This window comes from Crocodylus siamensis, chromosome 4 (genome assembly GCF_052110815.1).
Source record: "Crocodylus siamensis isolate JL-2025a chromosome 4, ASM5211081v1, whole genome shotgun sequence".
NCBI classification, from domain to species: domain Eukaryota; kingdom Metazoa; phylum Chordata; order Crocodylia; family Crocodylidae; genus Crocodylus; species Crocodylus siamensis.
Genome location: NC_143398.1, coordinates 231,209,903 through 231,226,516, shown reverse-complemented (window position 1 = coordinate 231,226,516; position 16,614 = coordinate 231,209,903). Strand labels below are relative to the sequence as shown.

The following is a 16,614-nucleotide window of genomic DNA, read 5'->3' as shown; positions in this document are numbered from 1 at the left end:
CTCAGGCTAAGGGCGAGCTGCCACTTTCCCCTGCTGTATTGCCGCCAGATTGCCAGCAGTGTCCCCAGCCTCCAGATTGCCACCAACATCTTAGCTTCACAAGGCAATCACTTGGCCAGAGCTGGCCCTTGGGGTCTGGGCTGCCAACCCCTGCTCTAGCATGTCTTCACTTGTAGAGTGTAATGTTTTTCTTTCCTACCAGGTCTTTTCAGACAACTCTGTGGTAGGCTTTCTTTCTTTACACCACAGTAGAATACCTGGTATGCTCTCACTTCTGCTTTCCTGACTCCCAACTTCTAAAACCAATTTTCTGCTGAAAGGGTTTTGGTCTTGGGTCAGTCGCAGGATTTATTAATGTCTTTCTAGAGCAGGGGTAGACAACATTTTTGGCCGGAGCACCAAAAAACACCACAATGCCTAACTTGGAAGGTGCCGGAGTGCCAGCATGCCAGAAAAACAAAATGAGGGCAGGGGGTACATGGCAGGATGCTCTGCTTGTGCCCCTAGCCACCTGCAAGCTCTGCTGGAAGCAGCCTGGGCTCCATCACTGGCAGCAGCTACCCAGAGCCGGGGCTGGCTGTGGCGCGCTGAGCACAATGGCTTCACGTGCCATGCTCGGCACGCGTGCTGGGGGTTGCTGACCCCAGTTTCAGAGCTTCTTAGCTCCACTGTCATTCTGGCCAGCAACACCTGTGATCTTCTTGTCACACTCTGTTCTCTTTCACCTTTGCAGGTCCTGGTTGGTACTAAATCCTGCTGATTCTTTAATTATCCTTTAAAGTTAATTTCTTTTCCTCCATACCTACTCCTGACACCTTGACGAGTGTTTCAGTCATTTTTGCTATCACAACGTTCTCCCTCCTGGCCTTATGCACACTTGTAACGTTCTTCCCTGCCAGCCTGCCCAGTATGGTGTTGATAAAAATAGTTTTCCTTGTTGGCTAGAAGAATGTCAGCTTGTCCCACCCTTCCTTGAATTGGTGTACCTGCACCTCTCTTTCTGGGTCAGGGTCACTCTCTTTTGTCTCACTCTCAAGCTAGAATGGTCCATGCTTGTCTGTACCCCATTTCTTTAACTTGTTCTTTTGACCCTAAAAAATCAGTTTACCCAGATGAACTGTCCCTTCCTCCCATAAACTGTTGTGTGTTTCATGCTTTGCACATTCCCCCCACACCAGCTGTAAAAATAAATGAGAGGCCTTACTGAAAAAATGCAGCTTGCTTTAGAATATCATCACATAAATATGAATCTGTGAGGTATCCTGTAATAAACCACAATTCTGAAACTGGACTTAAAAGTCCAGTGATGTCTACCAGGAACTTGTATACAGACAGTAGCTTGGGTCCAGTTCTACTGACTTCACTTTTACAGGTAGTCTTGCAGAAGTAATTCTGAGTACAAGTGAGATTTTTTTTTTTTTTAGCCGCTAATAGCTAGGAGCCTAATTCTAACTGGCTTTCATTGTAGATGGGTAAATGTCCTTTGTGGTTCTCAAAAATCTTTACCTGCTAGCTCAAATAAGATCTCTTGTAATGCGATGTAAGTGTATGCATGGGAGACCAAAAGGCAGCATCATACAGTAGTCCTGAGAATCTCTCAACCTTTATGCAAGTCTGTTTTAGTGACAAAACACCGGTGTGGTCCCAGAGGTCAAGTCATTTTTCCTGCTTATTTGAACAAAAATAAAACAGCTCTTTGGCAAAGGCAGGTTGGTTTGCATGTGACTTTGAAACAGTGGAGGGTTTTGCTCTTTAGCTGGTGTTCTCACAGCCTGTGTTTGATTTAAAATATTAAGAATTATTCTGTTTTGTATCTTGAGCAAGTGAAGAATCAAGCACTTTAAACATAGGGTTTACTACATCATCGCTTTCCAGCTCTTTATTAAAAACATGGAATGGAATAGATGGGTGCAGACATTCATCTACATCCTCTGATTATAAACGGTCTGGAGAACCCAACTAGCTGAGGTGTTTTTGTTGTTTAATGAAGCTGGTGTCTGCTCTTTCGCTTTGAGGTGATGGCTTTTTTTTCCTTTGAATATTACTGAGACTGCTCATCACCTACATCTTGGGTTGATTGCTTTCAAAATATGAGTCAGCTAAGTATTGCTTTTTGGTATATCTATGAACACAGAGATGTGATGGCAGCTCTTAGAAGAATGGTATCTCAGTTTGGCCAGTGTACTTTTGCTCTCTCACTTTATCTCAAAAATACATACGCAAGTGTTTCTTGAGCCCGCTTCCCAGTTCCCTCCCTCTCCAGTGAGTCAGTCCTTTAAAAGACACTACTAGGGGGCAGCATTTCTAAATGGAAGAACAAGAAATCACAGGGACGTATACATTATACTGTACTAGTCGACCTTGCCAACAGTAGAAATTCAGTGGATGTGCACAAAAATATCATGCTAGCAGCTACTGTCCTGGTTTCTCCCAGGGTTATAGTCAATCGTTTCCTTTATCTTGACCTGTATATTTTGGTCTACTGGTTTGCAAGTCTACAGTTGCTCATGAATTCTCCCCCCCACCCCACCCCACCCCACTACTCCCTAGCAATCTTAGCTTGCAGCATAATTTTTTCTTGATTGCTTAAAAAAACCTTCAAATCAGCAGAGTGGTTCTGCCATTTTTTAACAAGTCACCCCTTTTATGTGTGTGTTATTCATATCCTGGGGAATATGTTCAGAACTTTTTACTCACTTTCAGTCAAGAAAAAAATGGTCCAACGATTGAAACACATTTAGGAACTGTATGTAGAATATAAGTAAAGATTTGAAGAGCCAGACTAAGCTTTTTTTTCCTAGGATTCATCATCATCGTATCTAAGCATTGATATTGCTTCCATTTGTTATGCTAAATTAGATTTATGCTGCAAAGAACGCTTCTTTTTCCAGAAGGAGTATTGCAATAAGTGCATTTGCCTTCCATTCATGACATCTCAATCAGTTATGGTCCAATTCAAGGCATAACATGAAAGATATAGAAAAATTTGACACAGACTCCCTGGTTAAAAGCAGAATGAAAGAACTTATTTTCTGCCTGTTGTTTTTGCAGGTTGAAAACTGGTGTCCTCGTTTACCTTGGAGAGCAAAAAATCCTAATGAAGAAACTGACCAAAATTCAATGGTGAGTGGTGGTGTTGGGCATTCCTTAAAATCTGGTTTAATTAAATCGACGATGCCAGGCATTCACAATTCACAAAGGGGGTGGGGGAATAGGGTAGGATGTCTTAAATGGACCTTAACTCCAAGTATTGGCCACTTCCAATGCAGTGTAGCCTCAGTCCCCCTTACCACGCATAATGCTATCACCACTTCTTGCCAGTGCTTGGCCAGAGTCCTTCACCACCACCATGCTGTAGAAACCCCCTGGTTCTACGGGCTGGAGAAAATGGTTCCACAGGACATGGCTTCTTTACCCCTGGACCTAGCATTGTTGTCCATTTAGAGAGCCTAGTTCTACATAAATACCAACAAGAATATTAACCCTACAGTCCATGTAAAAACACTATTTCACACAGTTGTCCTCCATTATATTGCATTAAATTACAGTCTTGGGCCCCAGATATGCAGATGTATGTACTGAATAGAACTGATAAAAACATTAGGGTGATAGCAGTGCTTAAAGTATAGTACATGCGCTAATATTGGCTGGATGGGAGCTTTAATGAGGAAAAAAGTTACAAAAGTATTGATTATTCACTGATTCCACATAATCATACAAGAAACTGACCGTTTTTTTTTTCAAAAATTTTATCTGTGCACTATATAAACTTTTAATAATCAGAAGCTCTAGACTCAATCAAAACTAGACTCAACAAATGGTTCATATGCCTGATTTACCTGGTATAATTTAGTTTGATGTCATTTAGTTTGATGTCAACAATTTTGATCATTTCTAAAAAAAAAAAAAAAAAAAAAAAATGTTCTGCATATACCAGAGTTTATAAACATTATAAACTAATTATAATGCACTTAGGTATGTTAAAGTAATTGCTGAGCTATATATGAATGCTGCTAACTCAGTTTGGTTATAGGCCGCCTCATTCTGTAGAGCTAATTGTTCTTAGATTAATTTCATTTTAAGTGATAGACTGTGTTTCCTTTTAAGCTTAGAATCAATTAAGGCATCTTAAGTTTGTTATGGTAAACTTTCTCACTTTGGTGATTCATGACAAATATATAGTGCCTCTGGGCTACTACCATTATGTTTATATTACATTTTAGTCATTGTTTATTTGGAGTAGAGACACTTTACCTCATTTTGCAATCAGATAATCAAAAACAAAACAGTTGTACTGTAGAAATAACAGTTCTTTTCTGAGGGCTATGTACATTTATCTCTGGGATTTCAGGGATAAAAGTGACTAATAAAAGTAATTGGCTCCTCTGTGATGATGATAATTTCCAGCCAAAGGTTTTTATGCACATTATAAACATTAATACAACTTCCACTCCCCTGTAAGGTAGGTGATATATTTTTTCTCTATTTAATAAATGGAGAGTATTAAGCACGGAGAGTTTAACTGTGATAGATTTTTGTCACTGCAGAAATTTATGCTGAATTAATTTCTGATTTTATCTTATTTAATATTGAACTGAAGGCTGAAATTCGTACCAATTTTGATCGACTCTACAAAATGATGTCAAGGCATGAAGAATTCCGATGGATGACGCTACGCATCAGGCGAATGGCTAATGCTTGGATTGAAGCAATTAAGTCACTTGCAGAAAAGCAAAACCTGGAAAAAAGAAAACGTAAAAAGGTGACAAGTTATTAGCTTCTCTTGGCACTTGAAATATTACAGTCTTCTTTTTAAGTGTCCTCTTGTTCGGATATACTCTCTTCCAAAATATCCCTACTACTTGGAATGATTCTCGCAGGTCTGTTATACTTTCAGCGTTAGACTTAGAGCAACTCTTTTCACGCTTTCTTGGTAACAGAGAAAACATAGAGGTTACTAGAGGTGGAAACCTGGCTTTGAATTGACCTGCAAAAGCATGGAGCTGAGGTGCTTTACCTTAATGGTGGGTGTTTTCACACTTTTTTTGATAGGTGCCAATGTTTTCCAGAAAGTTTTCCTGTTTTAGCATGTGTGAAAACATAAACCTGGGTAAATGTTGTAGTCTTTATCCTGTTCTATCGAATCAGGTCAGATTCTAGTGGGGATCTCACTTCAATTTTTGCAAGTTTCTGTTTTGGGATTGTTAATATTCAGGGTTAGAATGAGCTGTTTTAAGTCAAAGAGGAATATAGCCCTTAGTCAGAGATGCAGGAACTCCCCCCGCCCCCTGCCCCCCAATCTTGTAGCTCTTTTCTGCTTGTCACATCATTCAAGTCTGTAGGAGCAGACCATCCATGCATGCTCGCATGCAACAAAAAAAGCCCCAGAATAGCTGGTTTAGCAGCCTAGTTGTATGAGCACTAAGTATTAGTATCCTAAGTTTAGTGCCTTTCACCAAAGGCAATATGGATCTGGAAACCTGCAAAGTAAAACTCTGCTCCAGGGGAGGTGGGTAGAAGGCTTCTTGTTACTCCCATACAACCATAAGCGATTGGTCTTTGTAGCAGTTAAGTAGCCCCAGGGAAAACTGCTCTATTATCTTTGGCCAGAGAGTTGAGTTAACGGAAGCTTCCAATGAGAGAGCTTCTTCCCAGAAAAAGAAGAAATACTGTAAATGGCCATGGTGTTTTTGTAGCTCTATGTATTTTTTATCTTTTACAGGAATTGATTTTTACATATCAATATGATGAAATCGTCAGCTTCACTGAATGTGATACGAGCTGGTAGCCTACATTTTGGATTACCCTCAGCTTCATACAAATTCTTGAGGGCCTCAAACATTAATTGAGCAAAAGCAGGCACTGCATAAAAAGAATCACATTTTTTTTCCTCTATATAAATGCCTGTTTCCCCCCTTCCAAATGCATTCTTTCATTGCGTCATCTTGTTCTTAGATTGTATTTGAGAATGTAACAGATTAATTCATCCTGATTGAACAATGAGAACCCTGGCTCTATTTAATATGGGATATTTTTATGACGAATATCTTGAAATGTTATCCTTCATATTTTCAAAAAGTACTCCAGTGGCAGGCAGTAATAGTTGAAAATAAGACAGTGGCATAATAATATTGTTGAAAATCGAATTAGCGATTAGGTCTCTAGTTAAACTGGCTGAAAAATATCTCTGAGTTAGAATCTGAAGAGAGAAAGAGGGAACCAGCATAAATTGTGGTGGATGCATGTTGATAAACTTTTATTTATGATTCTTTCCTTTTTTTCTTTCTAGATCCTGGTTCATTTAGGACTTTTGACAAAAGAATCTGGATTCAAGATTGCAGAGAATGCATTTAGTGGTGGCCCACTTGGTGAATTAGTCCAGTGGAGTGATTTAATTACATCTCTCTACTTACTGGGCCATGACATTAGGATTTCAGCTTCACTGGCAGAGCTCAAGGAGTAAGGAGATTACTTTCAATTTTGACACTAGAATACAAAAAAGAAATTGTAAATTCTTGAAGCCTCTATTAGCACAGTATATAATTTCTGGAAGAGGAAAATGAAAGTGATAACGCACTAAACGGTCGATAAGAAGATTATTTTCATGAGCTAAATATATACGCTGTGAAAAGGATAATGTATTTTCATTGTAGCTTCAGGCTCCTGAGACTTCATAACGGAATGCTGCAAGAATTCAAACTAAGCAGCTTATTTTTTTATTAGTACAGGTGCTTTAAACATCTGCAGCAAGATGCATTAACTCTATGCCCTCTACTCCAATGTACGTTATTTCCTACTCAGCATCCAGCTTTTTACATTCTTTAAATAAATTAATTTTGAGGAAGTTAATTTCTCTGAAAATGTTCATATTTGGCCAAATTTGCATCTTAGTCTCCTTGGTCTTATTTTTAGATTTTACACTACTTCTTTTATGTTCTTTGTAATGCACCTGTTGAAACTTTAACACTTGCAATTTTTTAACCTTTTGTTTTTACATGTACAATAAAATTGTGTTCTGCTGAGTTCTTATAAGTAAAAATGTTGATAACATATTAGAAGGGATAGCCCAAACTGTTTAAAAATATTTTAATGTGCAAATTACTATTCTGTCTATATTGTATCTCCATTTAGACTAGATAAATTGTTCAATGAAAAGATTCCAATATAAAAGTCTTTGTTTTCCTATACATAATCCATTCTGTAGTAAATTTAGGGTGTCTTACTGGTTTTTAGCACGAAGGCTCAATATTCCTTATATGCAGTTACCACTTCTTTCAAGTTAGATAAAGCAGTGACCAAAATGATTTTTTGAATGAGGATGGATTATCAATGCACATATTATTTCCATCAAATTTCCTGAATTCATGCAAAGTATTTTTTCTTCTCTCTCCTTTTTACATAGGATTATGAAGAAGGTTGTAGGCAATAGATCTGGCTGCCCTACTCAGGGAGACAAAGTGGTAGAACTCATTTACATTGATATTGTGGGACTCACTCAATTTAAGAAAACCCTTGGTCCGTCATGGGTACATTACCAGTAAGTGTTTATTCTTACCTGGCCATTTGCATAAGCACTTTTACTAAGTACTTGGGTAGCATTTCCCAGTAGTAGATGTACGAAATGCACACTTGAATGTTTTCTATGCTGAATCATATTTATCTCAGAACTAAGCTCTTAAAAATAATTTTACATGCTCAGTGGTCTTTCATTGTTGTTAAGAGAGCAACATAACAGAGACTTCCTTCACTTTCCTCTCTCAAACCATCTCTCTCTCCCTCCCTTAAAAGTTTCCAAGATAGCATATAGGAAATGCAAGGCACCGTTTCCAGAGTAACATTTTATACTACTGAAATTGAATATCCCACTTCAGTCTACTGCTGTCACTGTCTCTCTGGCTGTTTCTCTTCCTCCCTTCCTCTCCTTCTGTTTACTTCCATAAGTTATTTGTTCCCTACCATAAACTTAAATTTAAAAAGTACACAGGTGCAAATTGGATTTAGGTTTTCAGTCAAGATGCAGGTCAGCTTTTTTTTAATGTTAAAAAAACCATTGAGTCCACCTGAAAAATGTTGGACTGATAGCACTGGAAATTGAAGACCTCTCTTTATCCTCATAAATAGTATTTTGCATGAACTGTAAAAATGCTACCTTTTCCACACTCTGCCACCAGATTATCTCAACCGCAAGCTGGAAAGATCCATCTTTTGGAATGAGTGGTGACTTCACTTTTCACATCACTTTTTGTGGCCCATTAAGTCTGATAAGGTTTTCCGTTGTGCTGACTTTGAAAACATTTGTCTGTTAGGAATGGAGCTGAGGTCACAAAATAGTGTTTTGCATAACCTTTCCATTGTAGGCATTTTAGAGGCCTGCCCTCTTTCAAGCAACAATTTTAAACCTACAGGTATATTGCCATCATTGCAAAATGTTTCTAGTATAAAAAGAAATCTAAGCTTTTGACTTGAAGGTGATTTATACTCTTGACTGTTTCTAAAGTATGCCTAATCAGGTTTCAGATGCTCTATGACCCATATGATCGCAGTAAATCCTCTTTTAATCATGTAACCAGAAAACGTAAGTTTAGCCTTTGTCCTGTCCTGAGGTTTTCTCTCAGAAGTTCTGTCTTTTCCAGCGTAGTTTAAGACTCTTAAGATCAGGCTTTCAGATTAAATAATTTTCTCCTAGACATCTTAGAGAAAAAGAATAGTTTGTTTTTAGCAGCATACTAATACATCTAATCTGCTTTCCACTGAATTTTTTTGGTTGTCTTTCAGTTAGATACACTTCTGTCATTGTGCAAATGTTGCCATTAGGACCTAATCTCATGGACAGAAGAACTTATTTATAAAATGAAATTCCCACTGCACTCCACCTCCCTTTCTTTCTTTCAATTTCCTATCTGGCATGTTTTCTAATGACAAGATGGAAATGTAGCATGGCACCAGCATTATTTGATTAGTTTTTCCATTTTTCCTGCTCATTTCATGAATCATTACATTTTAATGTCAATCTATTTTTCACTTTTTCCTAATTTCTGGTAGTGGCTGATATTTTCCTAGTTTGTAAATTGTAGAATTAAATTTGACTCTAAACAAATTAGTGTAAAGTGCAATTTTTGTGCTTTGCTTTAGAAAAGAAGGTTGGGCTAGCACTGTCGTTTTCCCAGTATATAAGCACAGGGTAACATGAGCAATATGGCAACTTCTTTCTTAGTGATAGCATTTATTACTTGAAATGAATTATTCCAATATAAAAGCAGAGTTTCCATGTTTTTAAGTGTATTCCTGGAAAATGAACACTATCATAATTGGAGCTGGTGTTATTGTCATTGTTTCTTTACTAATTGTTTTCTTCACTTAGTAATATTTAGACTCTTCAACATGAGGAGGTTTTTTTCGATAGAAGTGAAGAAAGCTTCTGAACTCACATGCATTTGCTTTATACCAGTTACAGTCTCTAAGATGTATAAGCTAGCTAATTTAGTAGTTTGTACAGACTAACCTGGGGATAATATTAAATTCAAACTTGGTGTTTGTTTCAGATTGGAACAGAATGTTAGAATAAAACTTTGCTTTCAAAACACCTTTTCAGTATTAACTGCCATGTCATCTTTGTGAGACAACAAGAGCTCAAATGAGGTTACTGATGATTACAAATTAAGTGCCTGGAGTTATATAAAAAAAAAAAAAGAGAGAGAGAGAGAGAAAAATCTACTGTTGAATATTTTTGGAATAAACTCAATCCTGGTTTGTGTTTATGATGACCGTAGCACTAGAAACAGTGGTAATAAATGCTCTACCTCTGATATTCCCTTTGGTGTAGATGTGAATGCACCAGAACTGATTTTGATTTTTAAGTATGGCATATTTTAAAAGTTGAACTGCCTGGGCTATCAAGTCAGGAGTTAAAAATATATACATCTTTGTGCAAACCTGTAAAGACCCCCAAGTCATATTGGGGTTTGATAAGACTCTGATAATATACTTCAAAAATATAGTTTGAATGGGTACAGCTGCTTTGCCTTTATAAAGATGCACTTCTTCCCTTCACTAGGTTAGTATCCAGCACATTTTACCTTTTCCCACATCTTTCCAATGATTCATTCTGTGTCAACCATCTAAGGCAAGATATAAACATGACTGGTATTATGCAAGACTAGTATTGTGCAAACCTAGCAGCCTTCTTGCTTCTCTTATCTTGTATATAAAGAAGCCCTTAAATACCCTTTTAGGATTATTTTTTCTTAGTTATATTTTAACACTAGAAATGCAGGGGCTTTTACTACTAGAATAATCTTTGTTTGCTGACAACAAATATTAGCAAAAGTGCTGATGATAGAAGATGTTGCCAATACAAACACAGTGAAATGATAAGCACTAGCTACACAAAATGTAACTTCAAGTAGGAGAATTTGAATAAATATATAAAAAATATTATTTTTATGATGAAAACTCACTACAGCCATTTGTGTTGTATTTGTACAGTATTTGTGAGGATTGATCAAACATTGTTTTTTCAAGAGAATAACTGTCCAGTCATCATGCGTTCTCCTCATGCCAGAAAATTCATGCATCATTTCTTATGTTTTGTGGGACAGATAATGTTTGTATTCACAATTTAGTTTTTAAATCAGGCAAGTTTATAGTAGCCTGTATATTGATAGAAGAGGTGCATCTGCCACACTTGAGTATCAGGAAGTTTAATACTAGCATAGTAAGAAGCAGGGGACACAATTTTTGGTCTTTATTTTAATATCTGTCTGGATATCGTGAATCCTGAAAAGATGGTTTCAAAAATAGTAAATGTATATAAAAAAAATCCTTTGTTCATTTTTAGAAGTCTGCTTTTTTTGGAAAAGGAGAGATTCCACTGTCTCATTTTAAATAAAATCCATTAAGACTTGGTAGAACATAGCATAACCTTATCAGTCTTAGAGCAATTCAGAGGTGCTCTCTAATTGTTTGAATATCTGATAGCTAGAGCTGAGTGCATTTTTTCATCAAGTACTAAATTCCCTGATAAGCAGAGTTTCAGGAGGACTGAAGCTGTCAACAAGTTCAAATGGAATTAGAAAATAATTCTGGCTGAAAAAAAAAAAAAAGAGGAAGTGTTGGGGGGAGGGACATTTCAAAGATACTAGAACATTTGTTTAAATGTTAAAAAAATCATTTTGAAAAAATTTGGAAAACACTAAATCATCTCATTTCTAAGTGAGGTTTTCATTAAAACATTTTAAAACATTAACCCAAATTGGAAAAAAAACAAGTATAAAAGCTGGTTAAGCAACTTAAAAAAGGTAATAGAATATTTAACTTTAGGTTAAATTTAGATGTTTATTTCATTTTGGGCCAACACAAAATAAGTTGACTCAAATTCCCTGTATTCCCTGCTGAGATTTGTTATTGCTGCACACATCTCCAGTTTTCTCTACCCGCTTGCTTGCTCTCTCACTCTTTCTCTCTCCCTCCCATTTCTCAGTCCCACATCCTGTATTGGAGTAAACGTGGATTTATATTTCTTTGCTCCCTGGGTAGTTTTCTCCCTGGTTGGATCCTGTTGCAGCCTCCATTATGCTTGCCCCTTTCTCATTCTGCTGCTTCAGAGACTCTTTCAGAGAATCTTTACAGTTGCAAATCCAGCTCTGTGTATCACCTTGAACAATTGGCACACTGTAAGTCTAATGGCAGGGGCCAGCAAAATATGACCCAAAGGCCGGATCCAGTTCACCAGGCCATTCTATCTGGCCTGTAGGGCCCTTAAAAAAAAAAAAAAATTTAGTAAACTAATATTAATTTGCTCCTGGCTGGCTGTCAGAGTAGGACCCAGGGGGAGCCCTCAGCAGGACTGGGCAGCTGAGTCCTGCCCCACCCCTGCCATTTCACTCCCTTCCTGCCCCCACCCTGCTCCAGCACCGCGTGTTTACTGGCTGCATTGCCGGACTGGGAGCACGGGGCCGCGCCGGTACATGTGTTTTTAGGAAAGGGTAGAGTGTGTGTTCATCGGGCAAGTCCACACACATACCACACCATACACACCCTCACCCCTCCCCTTGCACTACCATACACATAGGCCCCCACACCCCACGTATCCACACCCACCCAAATGGTTCCTCACCCCATGTACCCACACACCCACAACCCTCCACAAACCTATACGCATCCCCACAATATACAAAACTAAGACTTCATTTTAAGCTATTGTGCAATCACCTCTATGTACCCTGAACAAACGCATATAAATCAAGACAAACATATTTTTTTAAATAAAATTAATGAATGCTGTAGATATTGGCTTTTTAGAATATAATTTGGTATTTTTTCTGGTTCCAAGATAGCAAGACCCTTTGCTGAAAGGAGTACTTCCAGGGGCAAGGGGAGGGACTTCTGGTGGCAGAGGTCAGGGATTAGGACTTCTGGTCACAAGATGGAAACCAAGGGGTGGGGCACCTGTCAAGGGGCTACCCATGCGACCCTTGACAGCTAGCCAAAACTCAGTAAGCAGCCCTCTGCCCAAAATAATTGCCTGCCCCCACCTAATACCCTGGGAATGTACTTAAAATGCAAAAGGCAGGTACACAAGTTACACTTCTGATGTGGTAAGCATGCTCTATATCCGTAACAGACAGCTAGTCAGGGTACATAGGGCACTATAAAGATGGCAGATTCCACTCTTAAATAACCCTGGAGGGATTCATAGATTTTAAGGGGCTGGAAGGCAACTCGGAAAATCATTAGGTCCAGCCCCCTGCACTGGGCAGGAAAGGCACCTGGGGTCAGGTGACCCCAGCAAGGTGACCAGCCAGGCTCCTCTTGGAAGATTTCCAGGGTAGGTGATTGCACCCCCTCTGGAGGGAGCTTATTTTACAGTGTGGACACGCTAACTGTGAAGAAGTTTTTCCTAATGTTGAGCTTGAAATGGTCTTCCAGGAGTTTGTGGCCATTGCTCCTGGTTTTCCCCAAGGGTGCCCTGGTGAATAGTTGTTCACCGAGCCCTTGATGTACTCCCCTGATGTAGTGGTAAACTGCTACCAAGTCCCTTCTCTTTTTCAGGCTGAAGAGTCCCAGGTCCTTCAGCCTTTCCTTGTATGGTTTGCCATGCAAGTCTCTGATCATACGGGTGGCTCTTCTGTGGACTCTCTCAAGCTTTAACATCCTTGTTAAAGTGTGGTGCCCAGAACTGGACACACTGGCAGCCACTGGTGGCTGCCAGTGTAGGCACAGGCCCCTACAGAGATTCCAGTGCTGAGTACAGCAGGCGAATCACTTCCTTGGTTTTGCTGGAGATTCATTGATTGATGCATGCCAAAGTATTATTTGCCCTGCTGGTTTCAGCATCGCACTGCCGGCTCATATTCATACAGTGGTCAATTATTACCCCCAGGTCCCTTTCATTCATAGTGCTAGTCAGTTTGAACCTCTGCTTCTTTCAGCCTCTCCTCATAAGTCATGTCCCCCCAGCTCCCTAACCATTTTTGTTGCCCTCCAATGGGCTCTCTCCACTTTGTCCACATCCTTTCTGTAGTGGGGAGCCCAAAACTGGACACAATACTCCCGATGTGGCCTCACCAGTGCCAAACAAAGGGAAAGAATCACTTCCCTCAGTCTGCTGGCAATGTTCCTATTAATGCAGCCCAGGGATATAGCATCAGACTTCAACGCTGTAGGTTAGATCATTGTGATGAAAGGATGGGGTGTGGTACAGACAGGCTCATGGTAGGTCACATTCTGCCAACACCCCATGGAGCATTATGGCACCTTGCCCCCCTCCCCCTTACCCCCATTGTGGAGTGACAATCTAGCTTAGGCCAGAGTTTGTCTCCTCTGCCCAAGCACTGGGCTGGCCCTGCCCCCGGGCTTTCAGTGACCAGCGGTGGCATAGCCCAGCATAAGGAGTTTATGCACAGGGTCAAAGATCACTTGGGATCCAGCTGTGACACTCCTGAATGGCATCAGTGCCACCTCCTGCGGAGAGACCATTTCCCTCCTGGGCCAGGGTGGTAATGCAGTCTACTATATATCCCCTTCAGGGACTACACCAGCCCCAATACAGGGACTCTTCCTTCAGGCAACACGAGTCCCACAGTGGGGGCTCTGAATGGTGGCCATGAGAAACACTTCACACTGTGCATTGATTGGAAGATGCTGAGGTGTGGGGGTGCCCTGGAACAGGAACTATAGTGTGTAGGAGCTGCTGACCCGTGGTCCATGGAGGCAGGAATTCTTCCCCACTTCAGGGAGCAGCATCAGGGGAGAAGTAGGGGACCAAGCTGCCCAAGACCCAATGCCAGGGCCAGCATTGACTCAACCCACCTTCCAGGGCCAGGTCACTACCCCTAGCCACTGGTGGCTGCCAGTGTAGACACAGGGCCCTACAGAGATTCCAGGGCAGGGGGTGGGAGCACTCAGAACAGGTGGGGGTGACCCACCAGGCCAGCCACTGTGGGCCTGGGTGCTGCTGCAGGGGAGTGGCAGCCTCCATATGGTTTGGCAGCCCCCTGGCCTCTGGTCCAAGTTCTGGAGTGGGCAACAGTCCACAGTTTTTCTTTATTATGCACATACAGAGTTTGGCAACTTTAACAATTAAACTGAGGGCAGCAGTTTTGCACATGGCATTCCCCCTGCTGCCCAAGGTTTCATGTTAGTTAAGCTGAGCCCTGTGGCTACCCACCCTCCTTCCCCTTTCAACAGCATAACTGCCCAGCGCAGCCAGGATCTTTCCCCACTGTCTCAACGTGAACTGAGAAGAGGGTTCCAAGTTCTGGAGTGGGCAGTGTTGCACAATTTTTGTTTAAGAAACACACTACAATGATGCCTGTGGTGCAGGGCCACAGTACCCCAGGGCTAGAGACCCATGTCCAGTGCCTGGGCAGCGGCGCTTGAAAGCCCTCCGCCCCTACTCATTTGTGGAGGGCCCTCAGTCTACACAGGTGAGCAGCTAGTTAGCTAGAGCTTCACGAGTCCAAACAGTCTGCTGCTGTGCAGGGCAGGGGCCACCAATATCAGCGGGAAGGGAATACAGGCATCTGGGACACGCACTTGTATGCATACACACATAGAACCCAGGCATCTGTGGGACACATGCACGTGTGCACATGTACACCACTCAGGCATCCAGGATGTGCCCACATGTGCACACACACACATATACCCCCTAGGCATCTAGGGAACACATGCCTGCATACACACACACCCACGCATCCCTCAGGCATCTGGGGGGCACATGGATGTGCACACAAACGCACACAGAACCCAGGCATCCAGGATGGGGACATGCATGCGCACACACTTGGCGAGTGAAAGATATGCTGGGTGGGCATGTGCAGGACAGCCAGCTGATGGCTTGTGGCCATGAAGAGCTGCTGCCTGCTAATCAGGGGTGGTTCAGCTGTTCCAACACCACACGGGAGTCTTTGGGAGTCTGGGGAGCCCGTGTGCCATGCTGGGTGGCATGTGAGATCCCCGCTACCTGCTGGGCTTGGGTCTTACAGGCAGGCTCCATCCCACGAGGGCTAACGTGTGTTTTACTTCCTCCCAACCTGGCCGTGGGCACTTAGAGTAAAGCTTGAAAGAATGCTTCTGCCACAGACTTCTTGAACATCCATACTTAGCCAGAGAGTTTTAAAAACTATAAACTAAAAGGTGATGGTGTGTGCTTCTTACACAGATGGCTTAGAAAGCTCTAGCGAGTTCTTAAGTCTTCAGCTTTCTAGAGGCTGTGAACCTTTCACATCTGACCAAAATTTTGCCTTAAATAGGAATGCACTGTGTTAAGAAAGACCGCCCAGGAAACAAAAATCCTTTTTTCTCAATGACATGTTGCTGCAGAAGGTGTTTTGGTCCTGTTGAAGTGTTCTGTATGATGCAGAGATAATTGCCACTGTTGTAAAATGTTTTCAGTGAAAGCAGTTGACATGAAACACTAACTTACTACTACAGAAACTGAAGTGTCAGCTTTGTTGTTTTGTGCTTCATAACATGTTGTATTTTTTTAACTTTCATTTTGTTTGTTAGATCACCATAGGGATAAAAAAAGTAAATTATTGTGTCCTGTGCACTCAGATATGAAGGTAACATTTCATATTAAAGCTACAGTTTGTAATTGCCTTCATGAATTTTTGTGTAGACATTTGGGGGGAGTTGCCAACATTTAAATCTTGCAAAAAAAATCTGTATGTTTTTAGGTCTACATTAATTTATTCTCTGTAAAGTCTGAAAAATATGCGCTGCATGGTGGAATATATGGTAAGTGGGAAGGAGGAACACTTTTCAGTGGGGTGCACTCCCTTCTGGGTAGTATCTTATGCAGCTGTCAGATCCTCATATTTCTGGGATGCAAAGTGGATTTGAATGCAAATTGTAGATGTATTCATTATGCCTCTTTCTTAGCACACCGAAGCTCCTTACCTCAATTAACTTTCTACCTCCTACACAGTGGTACAATATAGCACACTCTGTGCAGGTTCCCTGGCATCTCTCTCTGCTACATCCGAGGCTTTGGGCATTGGTCATGGTTTCACAGGCATAGTGTTTATCAAACTTTGTGTTTGAATTAGCCCACTGCTTAAAATAATTAACTAGCTAAGGGGTTTTCTGCACTCTTTTTCTTTGTTCTTG

At 40.8% G+C, this 16,614-nt stretch overlaps 1 protein-coding gene across 5 annotated transcripts in view; it reads left to right on the top strand.

The window, feature by feature from the left end:
- MGAT5 (alpha-1,6-mannosylglycoprotein 6-beta-N-acetylglucosaminyltransferase) overlaps positions 1-16,614 on the top strand; it is a 227,265-nt gene that overhangs the window by 127,477 nt on the left and 83,174 nt on the right. For all 5 annotated transcript variants that reach the window (XM_090045878.1, XM_090045879.1, XM_090045880.1 and 2 more), the window contains 4 exons: positions 3,052-3,123; positions 4,601-4,762; positions 6,290-6,459; positions 7,403-7,537. In XM_090045878.1, the coding sequence (XP_089902004.1) occupies positions 3,052-3,123; positions 4,601-4,762; positions 6,290-6,459; positions 7,403-7,537 (539 nt within the window). The remainder of the gene's footprint in view (positions 1-3,051; positions 3,124-4,600; positions 4,763-6,289; positions 6,460-7,402; positions 7,538-16,614) is intronic.